A 21,267-nucleotide genomic window follows, 5' to 3' on the forward strand; every position below is an offset into this window, starting at 1 on the left:
TAGAGTTAAATTTACCTATCCATCATTAACTTGAAATTTCACTAAATATATTTTTTTTTCTTTTTCCTTTACTATTTTTACTCATCATATCTTTTAATTTAAAATAAAAAATATGTTTAATAAAATTTGGGAATAATGGTTATTAGACATATTTACGTGAAATTTTCGATGAGGTGAATGAAACTAAAGTTTTCTTTAAATGTAAAATCATAAAAATTTAGTATCTGCCAGCATGATCCGGTCTAAATATTATATATAATTTGTGTCATTTCAAAAAATCATAGAAGATCCTTTTGGCAAAGTGGCTCCTTTGAGTTGGTATTCTCTAATTGTCACTACATATTATATAATTTCAAAGATCATGGAGGATCATGTCGGCAATCATGATCAGAAGAAGTTGCAGCTTCCTCTATAAAATACTATATATACATAAAATTAATCAATGCAATATTTAGCATATGCAAGCAAAATTGGACGGATCATGAAAGTAAACCTACGGGCCACCCCTTTACGACTTGTTCGAAAAAGCACTAACCCAGGGTGGTGCCACTTTCCAGCTGTCTTTTTCAATAGCTAAATGTTACCACGGTCGGAATGCTTGGCATACTCTCTCTCCCCACTATCTATTATTATGGAGATCCAGAGCTGGTAAGAGAAGAATAGAACCCGAAGCTGCTGGTGCATGGTCAATAATCGGTCACCTCCTTTGGGTCACAACTTACTGAAAAACCGTCTGTCTAGTAGGTAAGATTCAGAGGTGAATACATGTATTTAAAAAGATTATAACAAAAAAATTGAATTGTTTTAACCTAATGAAGATATAAAAGATAAATAAAATAATCAAAATCAAACAAATAAGTAAAGGACACAAATTTTTATATGGAAAATTTTCACATTTACTATAAAGATAAAAAAACTACAAGATATAACATCTTTAATCTACTATCTATTGTTTGAAATCAAAGTACGCAAATTTACTTGCTCACGATGCAACACCTTTCTCTTAGTCTCGTTGAAGAGATGCAAGTCAATACTATGAATTTTTTCTCAAGAAATTGGAAATGATAGGGTAAGTTGTTGATTCTCTTGTAGTGTCAATATAAAACATATTTAGGTATGATATGTAAAAAATATTTACATAATCACATAGATTAATGATACATGATTAAAAGATACTAACAATAGGAAATCACTATAAAGAACATACCTGTTTGAGTCATGATAAAAAAAACGTGATTGATTGTTGTAGTCAAGTCTTCCTCTCTATGATCTTGATAATAGATATGGTGGCTATATGGGAAAACAGATAAACCCTATTTATCTACATTAGAGAGGGGACCTAGCATAACTCAAATTGGATTCTCATTGGGCCCTCCCATAATGGGCTTCAATGAGACCCATAGCCTACACTTGCCACTCAACTGAGCTTCTACTCAAAAGATGCAAAACCCAATCTAAAATGTGATCACTAATTAATTGGGCTCATTATAGAATAGACTATCTATTAACCCGTTTTTGCAAATACAAATTATTCAATTAATGTTAGCCCATATAAAAATTTTCCAACATGATATATATAAGAGAAGATCTACTAGAATTGGTATCAATTAAAAAATTATATTTTACTAAAAATAATTTAGAAACTTAAACTTTTAAAAAGATTTGGAATAGTTTTCTTTTTAAAATTATTAATTTTATATTATTTCCCAATTTATTTTTATTATTTGGAAATGAATTTTTAAATTGAGAATTTAAAAAATCTTTTTATTATTTGGAAAGATCTTTTAAATTCTCAATTTAAAAATTCATTTCCAAATTATTTTTATTATTTGAATTTTTTTTTAAATTCTTAATTTAAAGTTCTTTTCAAATTAATTAAGATATTTTAATTCAATTAAAACTTCCATTTTAACCTAACATAATTTATTAGAAAAACTAACTTATCTTTACTCATTTCAAACTTACTTGTAATGGTTTAGTTGATTAAATGAACAATCTCCTTCAATATTGAAAAGTAAGTCATCGTCTAAAAAGATTTTTAAGTCAAAATGAAATTAAACAAAATTGTTAACTAACAAATTACAAGACTTACTATCCCAACATCCCCCATATATACTTGGGAACCATGGCAGACATATACAGACCGATCTTCACGATCCTGGTCGGGAATGCATCGAGCATTGGTGGTGAGCAATAAGGAGGTGGCCAAAGAATGCCTCGCCATCAATGACTCAGCAGTGTCCGGCCATCCCAAATTGGTAGCCCCAAAACATCTGGGTTACAACTATGCCATGTTGGCTTTATATATATATATATATATATATATATATCAATAGAAATACTTAAACAAAATAAATATTTACATGTGAGGAAAAAATATTTACTTAAATTTCAGAGAATTAATAATAAGGTTATATTTGGTTTCTAAAAAGTATTAAAGAAAAAAAATATAAAAGAAAATGATTTTTTTATGTTTGGTTTTATTATAATTTTTTTAATGAAAATTAAATATAATTAGAAATTTATACATTTTAAAATTATTTAATCTTTATATAATTGAGGAAATTAAGTGAAATGAATTTGAGGAAACATATAAAAATAATTTATTAATTTTGAATATATATATATATATATATATATTATTTTTTTTCTTTTTTTTTGTTCCACTTTTCATCTCTATTTTCTTTTCCTCAAAATTTTCAAGAATCAAGCCAAAGTATTTCTATTTAATTGTAATAAATACATGATAGTTTTTTTTTTTTTCACGAATTGTAGATACCATTTATGTGCACTTGTCATAAATTACTTTTACGATAATTTTAATTATCTAAATTATTATATCGTAATGTAATAAAATAGTTCCTTTATTTTTTATAAAAAATTTTTATATTTTAATTTTATAATAAACATACTCTTTCCTGCATTTCTTGAAATTTTTTTATATATAAATTATGAAAACGTAAATTATGGTTGCTTTTTTTTTTTTTTTTTTGGTTTTAGAAAAAATAATGAAAATGCATTTCATAGCTGTGGATTTTGATAAATTGGAAAAAAAAAAAAAAAAAAAGAGAAAGGTGGAAAGAATTTAAAATGTGTATTTTTAAAATTTATTAAGAAATTTAACCTTCTTTTTTCGTGGATATGGGCGATTAGGCCAAACCATATAAATATTTTGTCTTCTTTTTCATTTATTTTATTTTTGTTGTTGCATTTGATATTGCAATTTCCCTCCTCCCCCCAACAAGTGGAATTAAACTTGTGGTGGGAAGATCATGGGAAAATTGAAAAGGATGTCAAGCATAAAATATGATATTAAATCATTTGATGGAAATAATAATAATAATAATTTTAGCATATGGCAGATGTTTTGGTATAACAAAGACTTCTTAAAGTGTTAAAAAGGTAAGAAAGCAAAGAACATGATAGAAGATGATTTATGGGAGAAGTTATACACAATTTATATGTCAACATCCCAAGAAGATGGATGAAGGATTAGATGTTGAGGTCATATAAATAAATTTATTAAGTATATACCCAGGTATTAAGTGTAGATATTAAGATGGATAGAAAGATCAAATCATTCTTTCATTGGCTTTCTACCAAAATCGTACGAGATAGTAGTAACTGCACTTTTAGTTGGAAAGACAACTATTACACACCCTAAATACTAAAATTATGATTTAATTATAATATCAAATGATTAATTTATAATTTTAAAATTTTATATATAAATTTATGAATAAAATACAATGTTTGAAATAAAAAACTAATTATTTAATTATTTTCAAATTCATGAATTTTAATTCTAATGTACATAATAACCGTAATTTTTTTTATAAAGTTGTTACTAAATATATATTTCCAAATAGTAACATAATAACATTTTATTTTACAATTTCTAAATTTAAAATTTTATTTCTTTTAAAAGTTGAAATAATATGGTCTAATGAATTGAGAGTTTTTATATATGTCTTGTATGTTGTTTAAGTTATGTAATTTCACCATGTAAAATAGACTATTTTTAAAAGTTTTAAAATTTAAGATAAGAAATAATAGATTTTGTTACTTTTCATGTTGGTGATACTCAATTTTTTAGATTTTTTATTTTTGATAATTTTATTTAGGTGAACTTTTTAAAAAAAAAAAAAAAGAAAAAAAAAAGAAATTTAACTAAAGTTGTCAATTTATAATTAAAATTGGAAAATCAAATTTTGATTTACCTATAATTAAATTCTAAAATATTTTTATTAGATTCAAGGAGGGTATTCCATTATTTATATTACAAACTTAAAGTTAAGCAGACATTTACTTCAATGTGCTATACAATAAATAAAATGATGCAAAATGGTGCACCACACCCAACTTGCGCACTTTATGCACACCATTCAAATCGTGCATCTCCAACATACGACCTAAATTGTGCACCTCTAATGCATCACTTGAATTGTGTACTACTTAAATTATGCATGTCTCCGGTTTAAAACACTTTGTGCATCCCCAATTATGCACCTCCTTCTCTTTTAACACCTACTTAGATTTGCATATTATCAGGGCTAGCTTCTTTTCCATAGACAGTTATTCTTTTGTTTATATGTTTTAATTGATGCATATTCACTTTCTTCTTCTCTTAATTAAATTGCAATAATTAAACATACAATTTAAATAAATTTTAAATTTTATTTTTAACTAAAAACAAAAGTATATGTATACAAATATATACTGCTTAAACAATTAATTTTAAAAAATTATTCTTTGAAAACACCTCAGACAAACTAAGACATGGTTCCAGAGAAAACTAAATATGATGCTTTTAATAGTTGCTTTGTAATTTTATTTTCAAGCATGTTGCATGATATATACTTTCCTTGAATTGATCTTCCAAATTTTATTTTTGTCAACAATATACCTATGTAAGAGATGGTTAGTTTAGAATTTTTCTCTTAAACCATAGGGAAAAATGGAAAAAGAATACCATTATTTTCGTACAAGGTCATATAGTTTAACAATGTTTGAAGAGGGTTTCATTATATACTATCAAACAATTAATTTGGTGTGGTCACTTACGTATTTTTAAGTTGTTGTCTTCTTCATTTTGTAGGCTCTAATTGCAGGAGGTAGCGACACAATAGTTGTCACTCTAACTTGGGTGCTCTCTCTCTTCTATTAAACAACCATGACACCTTAAAAAAAGCACAAGAAGAATTGGATACACAAGTTGGCAAGGAATGATTAGTGAATGAACAAGATATCAGTAAATTGTTCTATCTCCAAGCCATTGTTAAAGAGATATTATAGTTATATCCACCACGACCACTTGCAGGGCCACGCCAATTCACTGAGGACTGCACCTTGGATGGTTACCATGTCTCTAAAGGCACCCGATTAATATTGAACATTTCCAAAATCCAAAAGGATCCAAGAATTTGGTCAAATCCAATAGAATTCCAATAAGAGAGGTTTCTCACCACCCATACGGACCTTGATCCTCGGGGAAAATATTTTGAATTTATACCCCCATTTGGCGCCAATAGAAAAGCATGTCCTAGAATGACTTTTGGTCTTCAAATGCTACATTTAACGTTGGCCAATTTTTTACAAGTGTTTGACTTTTCAACTGCGTCAAATGCACATATTGATATGCATGAGAGTCTTGGACTTACAAACATGAAATCTACCCCACTTGAAGTACTCATTTCCCTACACTTGTCTTCTTGTAATCTTTACAACTAAAACATTGAAACAAAAAGGTCAAAGTCGGCATAGCTAGCTAGTCTTAGTTTGAAGACGTTAGCTTCAGTCAATCTACAATAAGATTTAGAAGTGTATTAAAAGTAGGTTGGACTTGATACTTTTAAGGAATGCGATGCTAATTCTATTTGAATGGGTAATGATTCAGACTCTAAAATCATTAGGATTTAAATCATAAAGGTGAGGATATTTTATGGTATTATAAGGATGTTGAGTAATGTTAAGCATGTTCCCAAGTCGAGGAGGAGTTTAAATTTCTTTAAGGGCTTTGGACACTTTGGGTTGTGATTTTTTTGTGAAGCATAGTATTATGGGTATCAATAAAGTGCTTTGACAACTATGAAAAGGAAAAAAGTGAAAAATTTATACACCTTAATCAATAAGACAACTTATAGGTGGAGTTCTAAAGGAGTCATGTTAACAGAAAGAAGGAATGACACGTATTTATTCTTCATAATTATGTATAATTAAGAGATTTGAGTCAATGCATGTGGAGATTATTGGTATTTGAATCTAATTATTTATTTTTTATTTTTGAAAAAGTCAATATTTATAAAGTCTATGTTTTACTAAATTACCCTTTTGAATTTGACTAAGATCAGGAAACTATTGATTTAGGGTTAATTCACATGATTTTACAAATATGTGGTTTTAAATAAGATTTATACTAAAAAGGAAAAAAAAAATAAGAAAAGAGGAAAACTTAAATAGGTAAATAGTCTATTGAGTTTTGGATGGAGAAATGTTGAGAGAATTTGAAGATTTTCTTTGTGAAGCATATTAATAAATTTTATCTTCCTTTCCCAGGTCTTTTCTATTTATTTTATTTTTCCTGCTCAATTTGAGTGTTTCAATTTTTCCAGAACATGGACAGTACAAATGGCCAGATGTTTCATATACGGTGCATGTCATAAAGTCGCCGCCTTCAGCTTGGCAAGAAATCAAGCGAAACTGGACTTGAACTTGTCATTCTTAAGGAAATAAGCGCCAGCTAGGGTTCAAATTTTATGATGTGAGCATGCAACACTTATCCCAATCCACTGTTCTACTAATAGGATGTAGAAGACAACAAGCAATTGTAGGAGCTTATCTTTTTTTATTTTTATCAAGGTAGTTTCTGAAAGGATGTGGATCAACATCGATCTGTAGTGATCCCTAGAAGGCTCCACTGTTCTAATAATAGGATGTAGAAGACAGCAAGCAATTGTAAGAGCTTATCTTTTTTTCTTTTTTTTTTATCAAGGCAGTTTCTGAAAGGATGTGGATCAACATCGATCTGTAGTGATCCCTAGAAGGCTCCACTGTTCTAATAATAGGATGTAGAAGACAGCAAGCAATTGTAGGAGCTTATCTTTTTTTTTTTTTTTTTTATCAAGGCAGTTTCTGAAAAGATGTGGATCAACATCGATCTGTAGTGATCCCTAGAAAGGCTGTTTTCTAAATATAGTATTATAATAAAAATAACGTTTGCCGAAATTAATAACGTTTGGATATGTTACATGAGAGAAACAAACACGAGTACTCCTTGTAGTACATGAGAAACCATATATATATATATATATGCTTGAACGGGGGAGCTACCCACAGTTTAACCACAGTGATCCAATAACGACATTCTGAGCTACAATGGATTTCCTTCTCCAATGCCTAAACCCTGTCATGGTTGGAGCGTTTGCAATACTCGTCCTCTCATACCACCTGTTATTATGGAGGTCTGGAGCTGGTAAGAGCAGAATGGCACCTGAAGCTTCTGGTGCATGGCCCATAATAGGTCACCTGCACCTGTTAGGTGGATCTAAGAATTTGCCTCACTTACTTTTTGGAACCATGGCCGACAAGTATGGACCAGTATTCAGCATCCGGCTGGGATTAAAAAGAGCTGTGGTTGTGAGTAGTTGGGAAATGGCCAAAGAATGCTTCACCACCCATGACCTGGCTCTGGCCTCCCGTCCTGAGCTTGTGGCCGCCAAATATTTGGGATATAACTATGCCATGTTTGCTTTCTCTCCTCACGGTGCATACTGGCGTGAAGTGCGTAAGATAGCCACTCTAGAGCTACTCTCGAACCGCCGGCTAGAGTTGCTGAAGAATGTCCGAATCTCAGAGGTGGAGACATGCATGAAGGAACTATACAAGCTTTGGGCAGAGAAGAAAAGCGAAGCAGGCGTTGTTTTGGTGGACATGAAGCAATGGTTTGGGCACTTGTCTCTGAACGTGATTCTTAAGATGGTTGTTGGAAAACGATATTTCGGTTATGCAGCCGAAAGTAAAGAGAAAGAGGCCCAGCAGTGCCAGAAGGCGATTAGGGAATTCTTTCGTTTGTTGGGACTCTTTGTGGTGTCGGATGCCCTTCCTTTTCTTGGATGGCTTGACGTGGGTGGACATGTGAAAGCCATGAAGAAGACTGCAAAAGAATTGGACGGTATTGCTCAGGAATGGTTAGAGGAACACCGACGGCGAAAAGATTCGGGTGAAGCTGATGGTGACCAGGACTTCATGGACGTGATGCTGTCCATTCTGGGTGCCACAGACCCTAATGGCTATGATGCTGATACCATCAACAAAGCCACATCCCTGGTATGCACATTATTCCTTGAGTATCTTTACTGCTTGTAAAAAAAAGAAGCCATATTTTCATGCTTTATCATCTTTAATCCAGATTCGAGTACTTAAGGCCTTGGTTGGAATAGCTTCCTATTTTTGCTTTAGTTGCAAGTTGAAACTAATCAAAAGTCACAATTTTTAAAAGGTAATTATAATAATGGTATTATAAAAGTTCAAACATAAAATAACTTTTTGCATGCGAGAAAAATAGAGTTAAAAAAAAAAAAACAATATTCTCATGATTTTCATATTAAATTTTAAAAAAATTGTAAACTTTTAGATAAAAATTAGACAAATTTATCATAGAAACTCGTACTAAACTTAAGAAAAAAAAAGCCTTCTTTTTCTAAGAAATTGATACATATAGACTTTTATTATATGTTGGTTTTTGTCAAAAGAGTAACATGAGCAGCTTAGAAAAGCAATTAGAATGAAGTACAATTGGGCTGAGAATCTGAGTATAACTAGAATTTTGTAGAACCTCTCATGCTAGGATAATTGGGCTGGACTGGTAATGATACAATTCTACGTTGGAGTTGGGTGGCCCAAAAAGATTATGCTGTTATAATAGCTGGTTCTCTCATTTAGGAAGAGGCAGCCCAATTTGCATCCCTGAACGATGCACCGCTCGGTGGCTGGGACCATGGAAAATTTTCTTGTTAGAAAGATCATGAAATTATGGTCCTTAGTTTGAGGCCTCTTTGATTGGGCTTCTTGAGTTAGTTAAGGCAATTGGGCCTTTCAAAGGATTTCCTTAGTAAATTTACATGTTTTTTTTTTTTTTTGTATTTTTGTAAAATGCTAAATTTATAAGTGAGTTTCAAATTCAAGCTAAACATATCAATTTTGATTGAAAAAAAGAAAGAAAGAAAGAAAACATAAGTCTTTTTCCACCCTTAATCATGTCACTACTTTTAATTTTATTAACATTTATTAATTGTTTATATTTCACAGATTTTGATTGCAGGAGGCACCGACACTACATCTGTTACTCTAACATGGGCAATCTCATTATTATTGAACAATCCACATGTGTTAAGAAAAGCTCAAGAAGAATTGGACACTCATGTTGGAAAAGAGAGACTAGTAAATGAAATGGATATAAGCAAGTTGGTCTACCTTCAAGCAATCGTTAAAGAGACATTGAGGTTATATCCAGCAGCCCCACTTTCAGGACAACGTCAATTTATCCAAGATTCCGTATTAGGCGGTTACCATATCCCAAAAGGCACTCGTCTTCTATTGAACCTCACCAAGATCCAAAGAGACCCAAGAGTATGGTTGAACCCAACAAAGTTCCAACCAAGTAGATTCCTCACCACCTACAAAGATGTTGATGTTAAGGGTAAACATTTTGTGTTGACACCATTTGGTGGTGGACGAAGAATTTGCCCTGGAGCAGCTTTTGCCCTTCAAGTGTTACCTTTAACACTAGCCAACTTCCTACATAAATTTCAACTTTCAACTCCATCAAATTCACCCATTGATATGAGCGAGAGTTTTGGAATAACAAACATCAAATCCACTCCACTTGAAGTTCTCATCTCCCCACGCTTAGCTTCTTATAATCTTTATAAGTAGAACTTAAGGTCACTGAGAGAGACTATTTAAAAGAACCTAGTGCTATGCAATGAAAAATAAAAATAAATTTTATATATGTGGCAAAAGTTTAGTATTATTTTAAAACAGTTACTAATGTGTGTATTGCTTTAATATTGTCTTAGCCCGAATTTAATGAAAAATATTTTCAGCACCTTTTTCGTGAGGACAAATTATGACCCAATTTCTTGTTATGTTTTTTCCTAATGAGTTTCCAAGTTGATTAATTGGTCTCTCTTTTTTGATATATTTCAGCTACCTTTTTGTACATCATTAAAGTAGTAAATATATAGAGACCAAAATTACGACTTCTCCGATTTCATTGTAAAAAGTTGGGATGTGCAAGGTGGGTCGATTCAACTTTGAGTATTAAAATCAAATCGAATTGATCTAATTAGTTTGTATATATACACTGAAGAATTGATTTAATTGAACTTAAAGGAGAAAAATGATTAGTTTGACTTGATTAACAATAATCTATATAAGTTGGTTTATTTTGCTTCAGTTTATAACATCAAAAATCAACTTTTTTGTTTTGCTAATTTGGACTAAAATAAAAAAGCCCGTGATTAGACATTGTTGATCAAATGATATTATTACAACTAATTTCAGGTCATATTATTATAACTTAATTACAAGAATAGATATTATTAATTATAACCCATGTCAATCATATTAAGTAGACCAGTCATAGATAAAGTTATAAAGGTATGATTTGAGGATCATGGAATGAGAAAAATGTATACCAATTAATAATGGAACCAATAGTTATATTGCACATTATTAGTATGTGCATGTACGTACAACTTTCAATTCAATTCAGTTTGGTTTATTAATTTTCTAAATAGGTAATCGAATTGGTATAATTTAGTTTTATATTTAAAAAACCAAAATTATTTAAAAAATATTTGATTTGGGTAAGTTGGATTGATTTTATCAATTGTACACCCTAAAACTAAAGGGGTGTCCATTTATCTAGTTACAATTTTGCCCCAGTTGATTCACATTTTTACTTATTATTATCCACTTTGTTTACGCATGAATTATAATTTTGCAGAATTTTGCTTTATGAGATTCATATTTGTACTTATTATTGTCAACTTTGTATGCTCAAAAGTTACAATTTCCCCTCATCATGAGATTCACATGTGTTGCTGTCATAATTGACTTTCCACAATCATGTATAAATTATTACATTTTAATAGATGCATTATCATTTTGGCATTAAACAAAATGGAAAGAAGTCTCTGAAGTGAAGTTAATCTCACTTAGGTAATGCAAGTAACAATAATAGAGCAATTAAATGCATAATTAAATAAATGAAAAAGAAGAGATAACAAGTATGAACTCCGATTAATATATAGCCCAATCCTATACTCTCCTCAAGCTCCAAATACAAGTTGAGGTTCCACTAGCATTTAAGGCTTCAATCGAGCGTTAATCCTTTACACTCAATTCTCAATTTCAATGACCTTCTTACACTTTCATTCAAAAAAATTCTCACTCTTGAATCTAATTAAAGATAACAAAGTCTAAACTCAAGATGATATAAATGAAAACCAAGATGGTTTTTTCTTGGCTAGGATTTCTAAGTTAACAAGGAAGATCAATCGGGTTAAGTTAGATTTTGATATCTTAGTTTGCGAGTTTTTTAGGATCCTATTTTAATCTTATTGTTTTATCCCAAAACCGTGTGAGAGAGAAATGATTAATTTTAGATGACAATTGTACTCCAAAAATTATTGGTTCAAATTTATTTTACCATACCACCATGTTATAGTTAAAGACACAAAATTGAAATTAAAGTTAAGTATATTGTTCTCGATTTGGTTTAGTAATGACACAATTAATAATTGAACTTAATGTAAAAACAAGTCTAAAAACTTCAAAAGTTTAAAATGTAATTTCATTATTAGTTTTCACTTGCCAACTTTAATAGATTATTTTTCATAATATTAGCAAAGGATACACACACCAAAAGAAAAATATTATAATGTCATTGGTGAATTGATCTAAACTTTCAAAATAAAGGTTTTGATTAAAAAATCATAAAACTTTTTTCAAGGATAAAAAATAAAGGTCAAGAATTTAAACTACTAAACCTCAATATAAATTTTGGATGATTCATTAATGTCGTCCATTAAGAAGCATGAGGAAGTACTGAGTCATAAATGTGAAGAAGATGAATAAATATTTATCGATATAAGATCTAAGAGGTAATAGTGTGTTACTTAGGTAAATCTATATACGCTTATTTCAAAGTTCATGGAATCTTATTATGATTAACAAACACATGTTTTTAACATCCATAGAGGTTGAAATAATACGTGGAGATGACTTTTAACTTATATTTTGTGTGTTTATGTATAATTTTGATTTCATTTTACGGTGATTCTAAAAAGTATTTTTAGTTTAAGAAGTGTTTTAAAAAAAAAAAAGTATTTAACAAAATTTAATAAACACTTTTAAGAATATGAAAATTCACTTACAGTATTTTTTGAAAAAAATATTTGACAAATAATTATCTTAAAAACATTTTCATATAATTATATTAATGAATTTGAGATAGACTTGAAATTTATTAATTTATAATATCTTATTTGAACATAAAATTTTAACCAATACCTATTCAATCCCGTAATTATTAAAATCAAGAATATACACTCATAATTTATATTAATATAAAGAAGTAGAAAGCACTTTCATCTCAAATTTAAGCATAGGGCCCAAATTTTGTTGAGAGCTGGCCGGATGTCATCACAAGCAAGAAAACTAGAAAACATGGCTAAAGGCTGCTACAGATGTACCTACGTGCTTGACTGAAAGAAAGGATTTGCTACAAGATAAATTGTCCCCTTGTCTGTAAACCCTCAAGTTGTGACAGCAAAAAAAACAAAAGTAGGCCAAAGAATTTGTCACTATTAAGAGCCCAGAGAGGTCTACGTTCAAACTCTGGTAAGAGGAGCGTGCACCACTTGTTCACTGTTTAGGGATTCAGTCGATATTTCTAGGCTCCATGGTGCATGGTAGGCAACCGCCCTGTGCGATGCTGTAACGATGAAGATATACAGATATTGCGCTCCAAATGTCCGGATGTTGCTTTCTTGTTTCACTGAAGTTTTCCTGAGTGCGATCGATATCAGCATTTGCTTTATCGGTACCCACTATTGACCGAGTTAACTTATTTGGGAGCAGCTTCTTTCATACTGCGCCTATTACGACAATGATATAGAACCCATTAGTACACATTTCATTGGTTTGAGCACAATGATCCTCGAGTTTTGGGTTAAAATGACCCATTTTTTAAACTTAACGTTGAAAATGAACTCATTTTCAAACTATTGTTCAAAATGGCCTCTTTGATGCCACATCAACCCATAAAATCAATATTTTATACCCTTTTTACTTTACCTTTCCAATCACCCCCGTCCTCCGTTTAAAATGGCCTTTTTGATGTCACATCAGCCCATAAAATCAATATTTTATACCCTTTTTACTTTACCTTTTCCAGCCATCCCCGTCCTCTGTTCTCTCCCGTTCTACTATCTCCTCTGTGCGATTTTTTATGGGGCATTGATTAATAATATTAATAGCCATAGATAACAGATTTAAAAAAAAAATAAAAGTTGTAAATAATGATAAATATATTTGAATGGAATGATTTTTAATTCTTTTTTCTTTTTTTAGAATTTGAGTGGAATAGGGAATGTGTTTGCTAAGAATTTCGACCGACTCAATAGATAATGTGATTTTTAAATATATTTTTTGGTTATCTAAATTTAATGTTTCTATCATAAACTGGATGTATCTTGCATGAATATATATATAACATGTTTGCTAGGAAAAAAATGATTTTGGATATAAACAATTTCAAAGTAAAAAATGAATAAATAATTTTTTTCTAATAAAGAAATCTTAAATAATTTTGTCTCAACAGCTCTTAAATATAAAATACTCATCTAGAATTTTTTTGCCTTGATATCAAGAAAACTTCTCAAATAAGAGTAAACACTTTTTTTTTAAAAAAAAAGCCAGATTCTTAAAGTATAGACATTTTCTCTTTAAAAAGACTTTTGTATTTGGTTATATCCAAATTTCTAATATATATATATAACTAATGCAAAATACTTACACAAAAGAGGGCTAGCTCAATTGGTGGCTAGCTCCCTTATGGATCCATAAGGGAGCTAGCCACCAATTGAGCTAGCCCTCTTTTGTGTAAGTATTTTGCATTAGTTATAGTTATATATATATATATATATATTAGAAATGTTGTATGATTTTTGAAAAAAAATAAAAGTGAGCTAGCTGTTCAAAATTATTTTTGAAAAAAATAATTTTGTCTCAAATTATTCAATATTATTGAACAACATTTCCCCTAAACAGTAGAGATTCAAAATTTTTCAATGTAACCTGATATAAGTAAAATATGAATGAATTGAAAAAAAACGACAATTTCTAACAACATTAATTTCATTATTAAAATTTTAAAAATTTGAACAGCATCTCCCCTAAATAATAGAGATTAATATTTTTTTCATGTAACCTAATATAAGCAAAATAAGAATGAATTGACAAAAAATAATAATTTCAAACAAACAAATGTCAATAAGATGTTCAATAAGATAGTTTCTACATATATCTTAAAACGATTAAGGTCAATACTAGTAAATTTAAAAAAAATAAGTACAATAAGATGTTCATAAAGTATATCAACTCCTCCTATCATTGGTTTCTCTATTAGGACAAGAACGCCGATTGTGACCCGATTGCTTGCAAAGTCCACATGTTTGTGGAGTCCTAGTTTCCCTTGCATCCATCTCATTATGCAAACGACTTGATTTTGGTCGACCAAAAGTTAGTCGTTTCATTGAGTCTGAAGGCACAATTATCGGTCCATTATATTGAGGCCACTCCAACTCATCAAATATGGGATAAAACAAGGGAGCCCATGTTGATAGGTAAGCACGTGTGGTGTAATAACCATGTACAAATTGTCGAAAATCAATTGCTCGACAATGACAAGTAGCAAGAATGTGCGAACATGGGAATCCTAACAAAAGTGTTTTGTTACATGTGCAAGACCCCGTTTGAAGGGTAACATGATATGTGCGAGGTTTCCTATTACTACTTCCAACAGAGTGTCTAGTTTTAACATGAAAACGTCTCGCCACATGATCATACAAAAGAACCTCATGTGCACCTGCCTTAACAACTTTAGCCTTTATCTTGGCGTCAATATGTGGAATGAATTCTTCACCTGAAGCGAGCCGACTAGCACCATGCTCCCGCTTGACTGTGAAGTAACTGTTAACCCGATAAAAAGTTAACTGGACTAAAGTTGTTATTGGTAAGTTACGAGCACCCTTAAGGACACCATTAAAAACTTCAGACATATTAGTTGTCATAATCCCATATCTCCTCCCACCATCATATGAGAGTGCCCATTTTTCAAGAGGAATTTGCTCCAACAAATTTCTAGCCTCGACATTTATCTGGCCAATTGTATCCATGTGAGAAATAAATTTTTTAACTTTACTCTCCATAGCAGCCCTACACATGAGATCCTTTAAAGTCTTATCTTTGAACTTTGTGTTGAAATTACTCGCTAAATGACGCATGCAAAATCTATGACAAGCATCTAGCTGAGTCCATCCCGAATATGTTTCATTGACAGCAGCTATAATGCCAGGATGACGATCAGAAATCAGACACAACCCTTTCCTTTGTGTTACTCCAACTCGGATACATGCCAAAAACCAACTCCAACTATCTATATTCTCTACTTCTGTAATGGCAAATGCAAGTGGAAACAATTGGTTATTACCATCACATCCCATAGCAATCAGCAAAGTTCCTTTATATTTTCCATACAAATGTGTCCCATCAATACTGAGAATTGGTCGACAGTGTGCAAACCCTTTAATAGATGAAGCGAATGCCCAAAAAACATGCTGAAAAATTTCTTCATTCGGATTGTTTCCAAGAACCATTTTGGAATACATAATGCATCCAGGATTTGACTGCTCCAAGGCAAGGAAGAAACGAGGCAACTCTGCATAAGACTTGTACCAATCACCAAATAATCGAGTCATTGTTTTCCTTTTTGCCTTCATTGTTTTTTGATAAGAAATTTGGTAACCAAATTGTTCCGCAACAACAGCTTGAATTGCAGCAACTCTAATGGTCATTTCTACCTTCACCAATGTTTCAATATACTTAGATACAAAGCTAGAATCCAACTGTGAATGATCTTGATTAATACATGGATTGACACATGTATGAGGACCTTTGTACTTTGTGATTCTAAAAATACCCGTATCTTTCACTGTCATTGCCTTTAGTCGCCATTGGCACTCTGGTGCTTTTTTACATTGAAGAACTAACACACTTGCATTTGATCTATAAACAGTAAACTCTTGGTGCGCCTTTATGGAAAACATCTTCACAGCATGTTGCAAATCTGATTTTGAGGAAAATATTTGGCCAATTAATAATTATCCATCAACATTTCCTAAAGTTGGCTTTTTTCATGGAGTCCAATCACTTACAACACAATTAATTGCCGCATCCATATTTAAAAATTGTGGTGTAGGTGGCATATGGTATGAAACGGGTACAAATGTTTCCTGTAGGTTGTCATTAGAGATATTAAATTGGGTACCATGTGGAGAGGCAACTAGTGATGTGTTTTCAACCTCAAACTCAACCTCAGGATTATTAGACCTATCACCAACTTCAAGGTTCAAAAATCTTGTGCTTTCACATTCCACAACTTGTTGGACCATCACCAAATCAATATTTTCTGTTTGACAACAATTTTCATCATCATTAGGTAAATGAATCTCATCTGTGTCGATTGCATCATCTCTATCATCTTCCTCATCTCTCTCATTTTCGTCATCAACATCAGTATCACCTGTTGATAATCGTGTCAAATGACCCATTTCATTACTCAAATGATAATGGTTGGGAGTTTGCTCTATGAATAATTGAACTGAAGACATTCCATACTTCGATGGCACCAGTAGCATACGTGCAACTGTCCGATCATTTCTCACCACTAATGGTTGAAATTTGTTCATTTCAGTTGGATGATGACATTTCAAGACTAATTGATAGTCTCTGTCAACACCAATGATATCATATATCATCTTCAACAACTCCACAAAGGTCGTATGAATGGGCACATCTATAGGCTCAATCTCTACATTATTTCTAATATATCTCAAATCCGTTTCTGTCCTCAAAATTGTTCCATTCCAATAACATAGCACTTCTACTGTGGAATCAGTCATAATTGCCTTCACATAAATAATAACAAAAGGTTATTACATAAAAAAAATTATATTTATTTAAGTAAAAAATAATGACAGATTTTAATATACATATGTTTGTGTATACATGGACTTAAATATAAAAAAAAAAAACAAACCCAAAACCTCCATTTTTTTAAACAACAACTATCTCATTTCCTGTTCTTGTTTTGTTAAAAACTCATTTTAATTAAGCCCAACAGCTGTAATGGGAGGGCCTCGGTTTTTTGCAACAATAATTTACTCTCCTTGTAGCCAATTCTCACCAACCAAACATAGCAACAAAACACAATCAACACAGCCACAATCAACACAGCCCAACAAAAAAAATTCTAAAAACCGAGATTTTGAGATGAGAAAAAAAATTGGAAAGTGCCAAAAACTTTATATAAGCCAAAAAGAAGATTATGACTCACCTTAAACTTTTTTGTAGCTCCACCGTTTTTTTTAGTGGCCCACTAGTGAGGCTAGGGTTTACAAAAAAAAATCGCACAGAGAGATAGCAGAATGGGAGAGAACAGAGCTCGGGGATGGTTGGAGAAAAGGTAAAGTAAAAAGGTATAAAATATTGATTTTATGGGCTGATGTGACTTCAAAGGGCTATTTTGAACAGAAAAGATAAAGTAAAAAGGGTATAAAATATTAATTTTATGGGCTAATGTGATTTCAAGGGGCTATTTTGAACAATAGTTTCAAAATTAGCCCGTTGTCAACTTTTAAGTTTAAATGGGCCATTTTGGCCCAAAAGTCATGATCCTCAACCTAGCATGATGATCAGTCACCTCATCTGCAGACCACTTTAGGAAATAATTAATTGTATTGATTTTTCAACCGCATGTACGAAGAGCTTTATCAAAATCGGATTGAATGCATCTTGATCAGCATGCGACAGAGATTCCATTCTCGTCAAAGTAATTCGGTGGGCGCCCTACATCATCTTAATTCCAATGTTGAAATTAAAGAGGGCTATACATCAACTCTGGTATGATAAGCTAAGGATCAAAATAGGGCTGCTACTTTATATAGGATTAGACCAAATAAAGCTGATAGATTGATATTACATTTGATTACATTGGAAAGTAACGTTGAACCTATGATGAAAGACAATTCTACTGGGTCATGCCCCTAGCACTAAATGCTGATAAAAAGCAAGTATGTGTTCAAAAGAAATTAATTCTATATATGCATATTTGCGCTCAAACCGAAAACTATCCACGACTCAACTATAGTTATCCTTCCTTCGGGCATTATAAGCTAGCTGCCATGTATTTCCTTCTCCAATACCTAAACTTTACAACAGTCGGAGTCTTTGCCACACTTCTCCTTTCCTACTGTCTATTATTATGGAGGTCTAGAGAAGGTAACAGCAAAATAGCACCTGAAGCCACCGCTGCATGGCCCATAATCGGTCACCTGCACCTGTTAGGTGGGTCTGATCAGCTTCCCCACATAACCTTGGGAAACATGGCCGACAAATATGGGCCGGTCTTCACAATTCGTCTTGGGGTGCATCGAGCTTTGGTGGTGAGTAGCTAGGAGATGGCTAAAGAATGCTTGACCACCAATGACCAGGCTGCATCCTCGCGTCCCGAACTTTTAGCCTCAAAACATTTGGGCTACAACCACGCCATGTTTGGTTTCTCTCCGTACGGTTCTTACTGGCGTGAAGTGCGCAAGATAATCAACCTAGAGCTACTCTCTAACCGCCGCCTAGAGCTGCTGAAGGACGTCCGAGCTTCAGAAGTGGTGACATCCATAAAAGAGCTATACGAGCTCTGGGAAGAGAAAAAAAATGAATCGGGCCTTGTCTCGGTGGAGATGAAGCAGTGGTTTGGAGACTTGACTCTGAACGTAATTCTTAGGATGGTGGCAGGGAAGCGTTATTTCAGTGCTTCAGATGCAAGTGAAAATAAACAGGCGCAGAGGTGCCGGAGAGTGTTCAGGGAATTCTTTCATTTGTAAGGGCTCTTTGCGGTGGCGGACGCTATTCCTTTTCTTGGATGGCTAGACTTGGGGAGACATGAGAAGACCCTAAAGAAGACAGCAAAAGAAATGGACAGTATTGCTCAAGAATGGTTAGAGGAGCACCGTCGGAGGAAAGACTCCGGTGAAGTTAATAGTACGCAAGACTTCATGGATGTGATGTTGTCAGTTCTTGATGGCAAAATCCTTGGTGATTACGATGCTGATACCGTCAATAAAGCCACATGCCTAGTATACATTATTGGAACACCCACATATCATATATATTTGCATATTATCAGGGCTAGCTTTATTTCCATAGGTACTTCTCTTAATTTTGAAGTGTTACACTGCAATAATCAAATAAATTTTAAATTTTATTTTTTAAAAATAAAATTTAAAAATATATATACCGCTGAAAGAATTGATTTCAGAAAATTATTCTTTGAGAGCACCTTTGATAAACTGAGACATGTTTCTAGGGAATACTAAATATGATGTTTTTAAAAACGGCTTAATTTGTAATTTTATTTTTGAGCAAGTTGCAAAATACTTTATCTGCTTCCAATTTTCATTTTGGTCGGCAATAAGGGGCAATAAGGGGTTATCCAGGTTTCCGTAGTTATATTTAATTTCCCTTGTAGAAAATAAGTGATCTTGAAATCATAAGTTTAATCATGTTTGCTTGAATAAGAAACTTGAAGATCCTGTAAAGAGATGACATACATCGTTTGGGCAATATACCTATGTAAGAGATGGTTGGTTTAGAATTTTTCTCTTAAACCATATATAGGAGAAAATGGAAAAAAAAAATACTGTTATTTTTTTACTAGGCCATACTATTTAATAGTGTCTGAAGAGAGTTTCATTACATGCTATCAAACAATTAATTTTGTCTCATCACCTGCGTAATCTTAAGTTGTTATCTTTTGTGTTTTGTAGGCTCTAATTGTAGGAGGTAGTGACACAACAGTTGTCACTTTAACTTGGGCGCTCTCTCTTCTATTAAATAATCGTGACACCTTGAAAAAGGCACAAGAAGAATTAGATATTCAAGTTGGCAAGGAAAGATTAGTGAATGAACAAGATATCAGTAAATTGGTCTATCTCCAAGCCATTGTTAAAGAGACATTACGATTATATCCGCCAGCGGCACTTGGAGGACCACGTCAATTCACTGAGGACTGCACCTTGGGTGGTTACCATGTCTCCAAAGGCACCTGATTAATATTGAATCTTTCCAAAATCCAAAAGGATCCAAGAATTTGGATGAGTCTAACAGAATTCCAACCAGAGAGGTTTCTAACCACCCATAAGGACCTTGATCCTCAAGGAAAACATTTTGAATTTATACCATTTGGTGCGGGTAGAAGAGCATGTCCAGGAATAGCTTTCGCTCTTCAAATGCTACATTTAACATTGGCCAATTTCTTACAGGCGTTCGACTTTTCAACTCCATCAAATGCACGAGTTGATATGTGCGAGAGCCTTGGACTTACAAACATGAAATCTACCCCACTTGAAGTTCTCATTTCTCCACGCATGTCTTTGTTATAGTCTTTACAACTAAAATATTGAAATGAAAAGGTAAAAGCTGGCCTAGTTGGCTAGTCTTAGTTTAAAGACATCTTGAGTTAGCCTTAAGATGCATAAGATAAGATTTAGGAGTGTATTAAAAATAGTTTGGACTAAAAATGATGTATGGTAAACTAAACTATAATCTATTCCAATAAAAGTATAGTATTATATATTATTTGGCCAGCCTTTTAAAATTTAGCATCATAAATTTGAACATATATATAAACCTTAGTCTAACTTTATTTCTCTATTTTGTGTAGTTTATTGGCACTTTTTTTTCCCTTTTTTTTCACCAAAACAGGTAATACATAGGCTTTTCAAAAATATTACCTATATAAGAATTTTATTATTACATACTTAGAGGATGTTTGGTAAATCAATATAATGGCTTAATGACCTATTTAAGTCTTAACTAGATTAAGAATATTTGGTAAAATAACTTAAAGAATAAATTAATTAT

General features: G+C 32.1%; 2 protein-coding genes and 1 pseudogene across 2 annotated transcripts; 2 read left to right on the top strand and 1 right to left on the bottom strand.

The window, feature by feature from the left end:
- Positions 1-7,285: 7,285 nt before the first annotated feature.
- LOC100245555 (cytochrome P450 CYP82D47) lies at positions 7,286-10,124 on the top strand. The gene is made up of 2 exons (XM_019216231.2): positions 7,286-8,325; positions 9,307-10,124. Exons 1-2 carry the CDS (start codon positions 7,375-7,377, stop codon positions 9,931-9,933), a joined length of 1,578 nt encoding a protein of 525 aa, XP_019071776.1. The 5' UTR covers positions 7,286-7,374; the 3' UTR covers positions 9,934-10,124.
- Positions 10,125-14,663: 4,539 nt separating this feature from the next.
- Positions 14,664-16,898, bottom strand: LOC104882609 (uncharacterized). Its single transcript, XM_019216317.1, has 2 exons — positions 16,616-16,898; positions 14,664-16,414 (listed from the first exon to the last, which is right to left on the bottom strand). Exons 1-2 carry the CDS (start codon positions 16,896-16,898, stop codon positions 14,664-14,666), a joined length of 2,034 nt encoding a protein of 677 aa, XP_019071862.1.
- A 1,542-nt stretch (positions 16,899-18,440) lies between these two features.
- LOC109121471 (cytochrome P450 CYP82D47-like) lies at positions 18,441-20,786 on the top strand (annotated as a pseudogene).
- The last annotated feature ends 481 nt before the right edge of the window (positions 20,787-21,267 follow it).

Source organism: Vitis vinifera, chromosome 18, assembly GCF_030704535.1.
Source record: "Vitis vinifera cultivar Pinot Noir 40024 chromosome 18, ASM3070453v1".
Lineage (NCBI taxonomy): Eukaryota > Viridiplantae > Streptophyta > Magnoliopsida > Vitales > Vitaceae > Vitis > Vitis vinifera.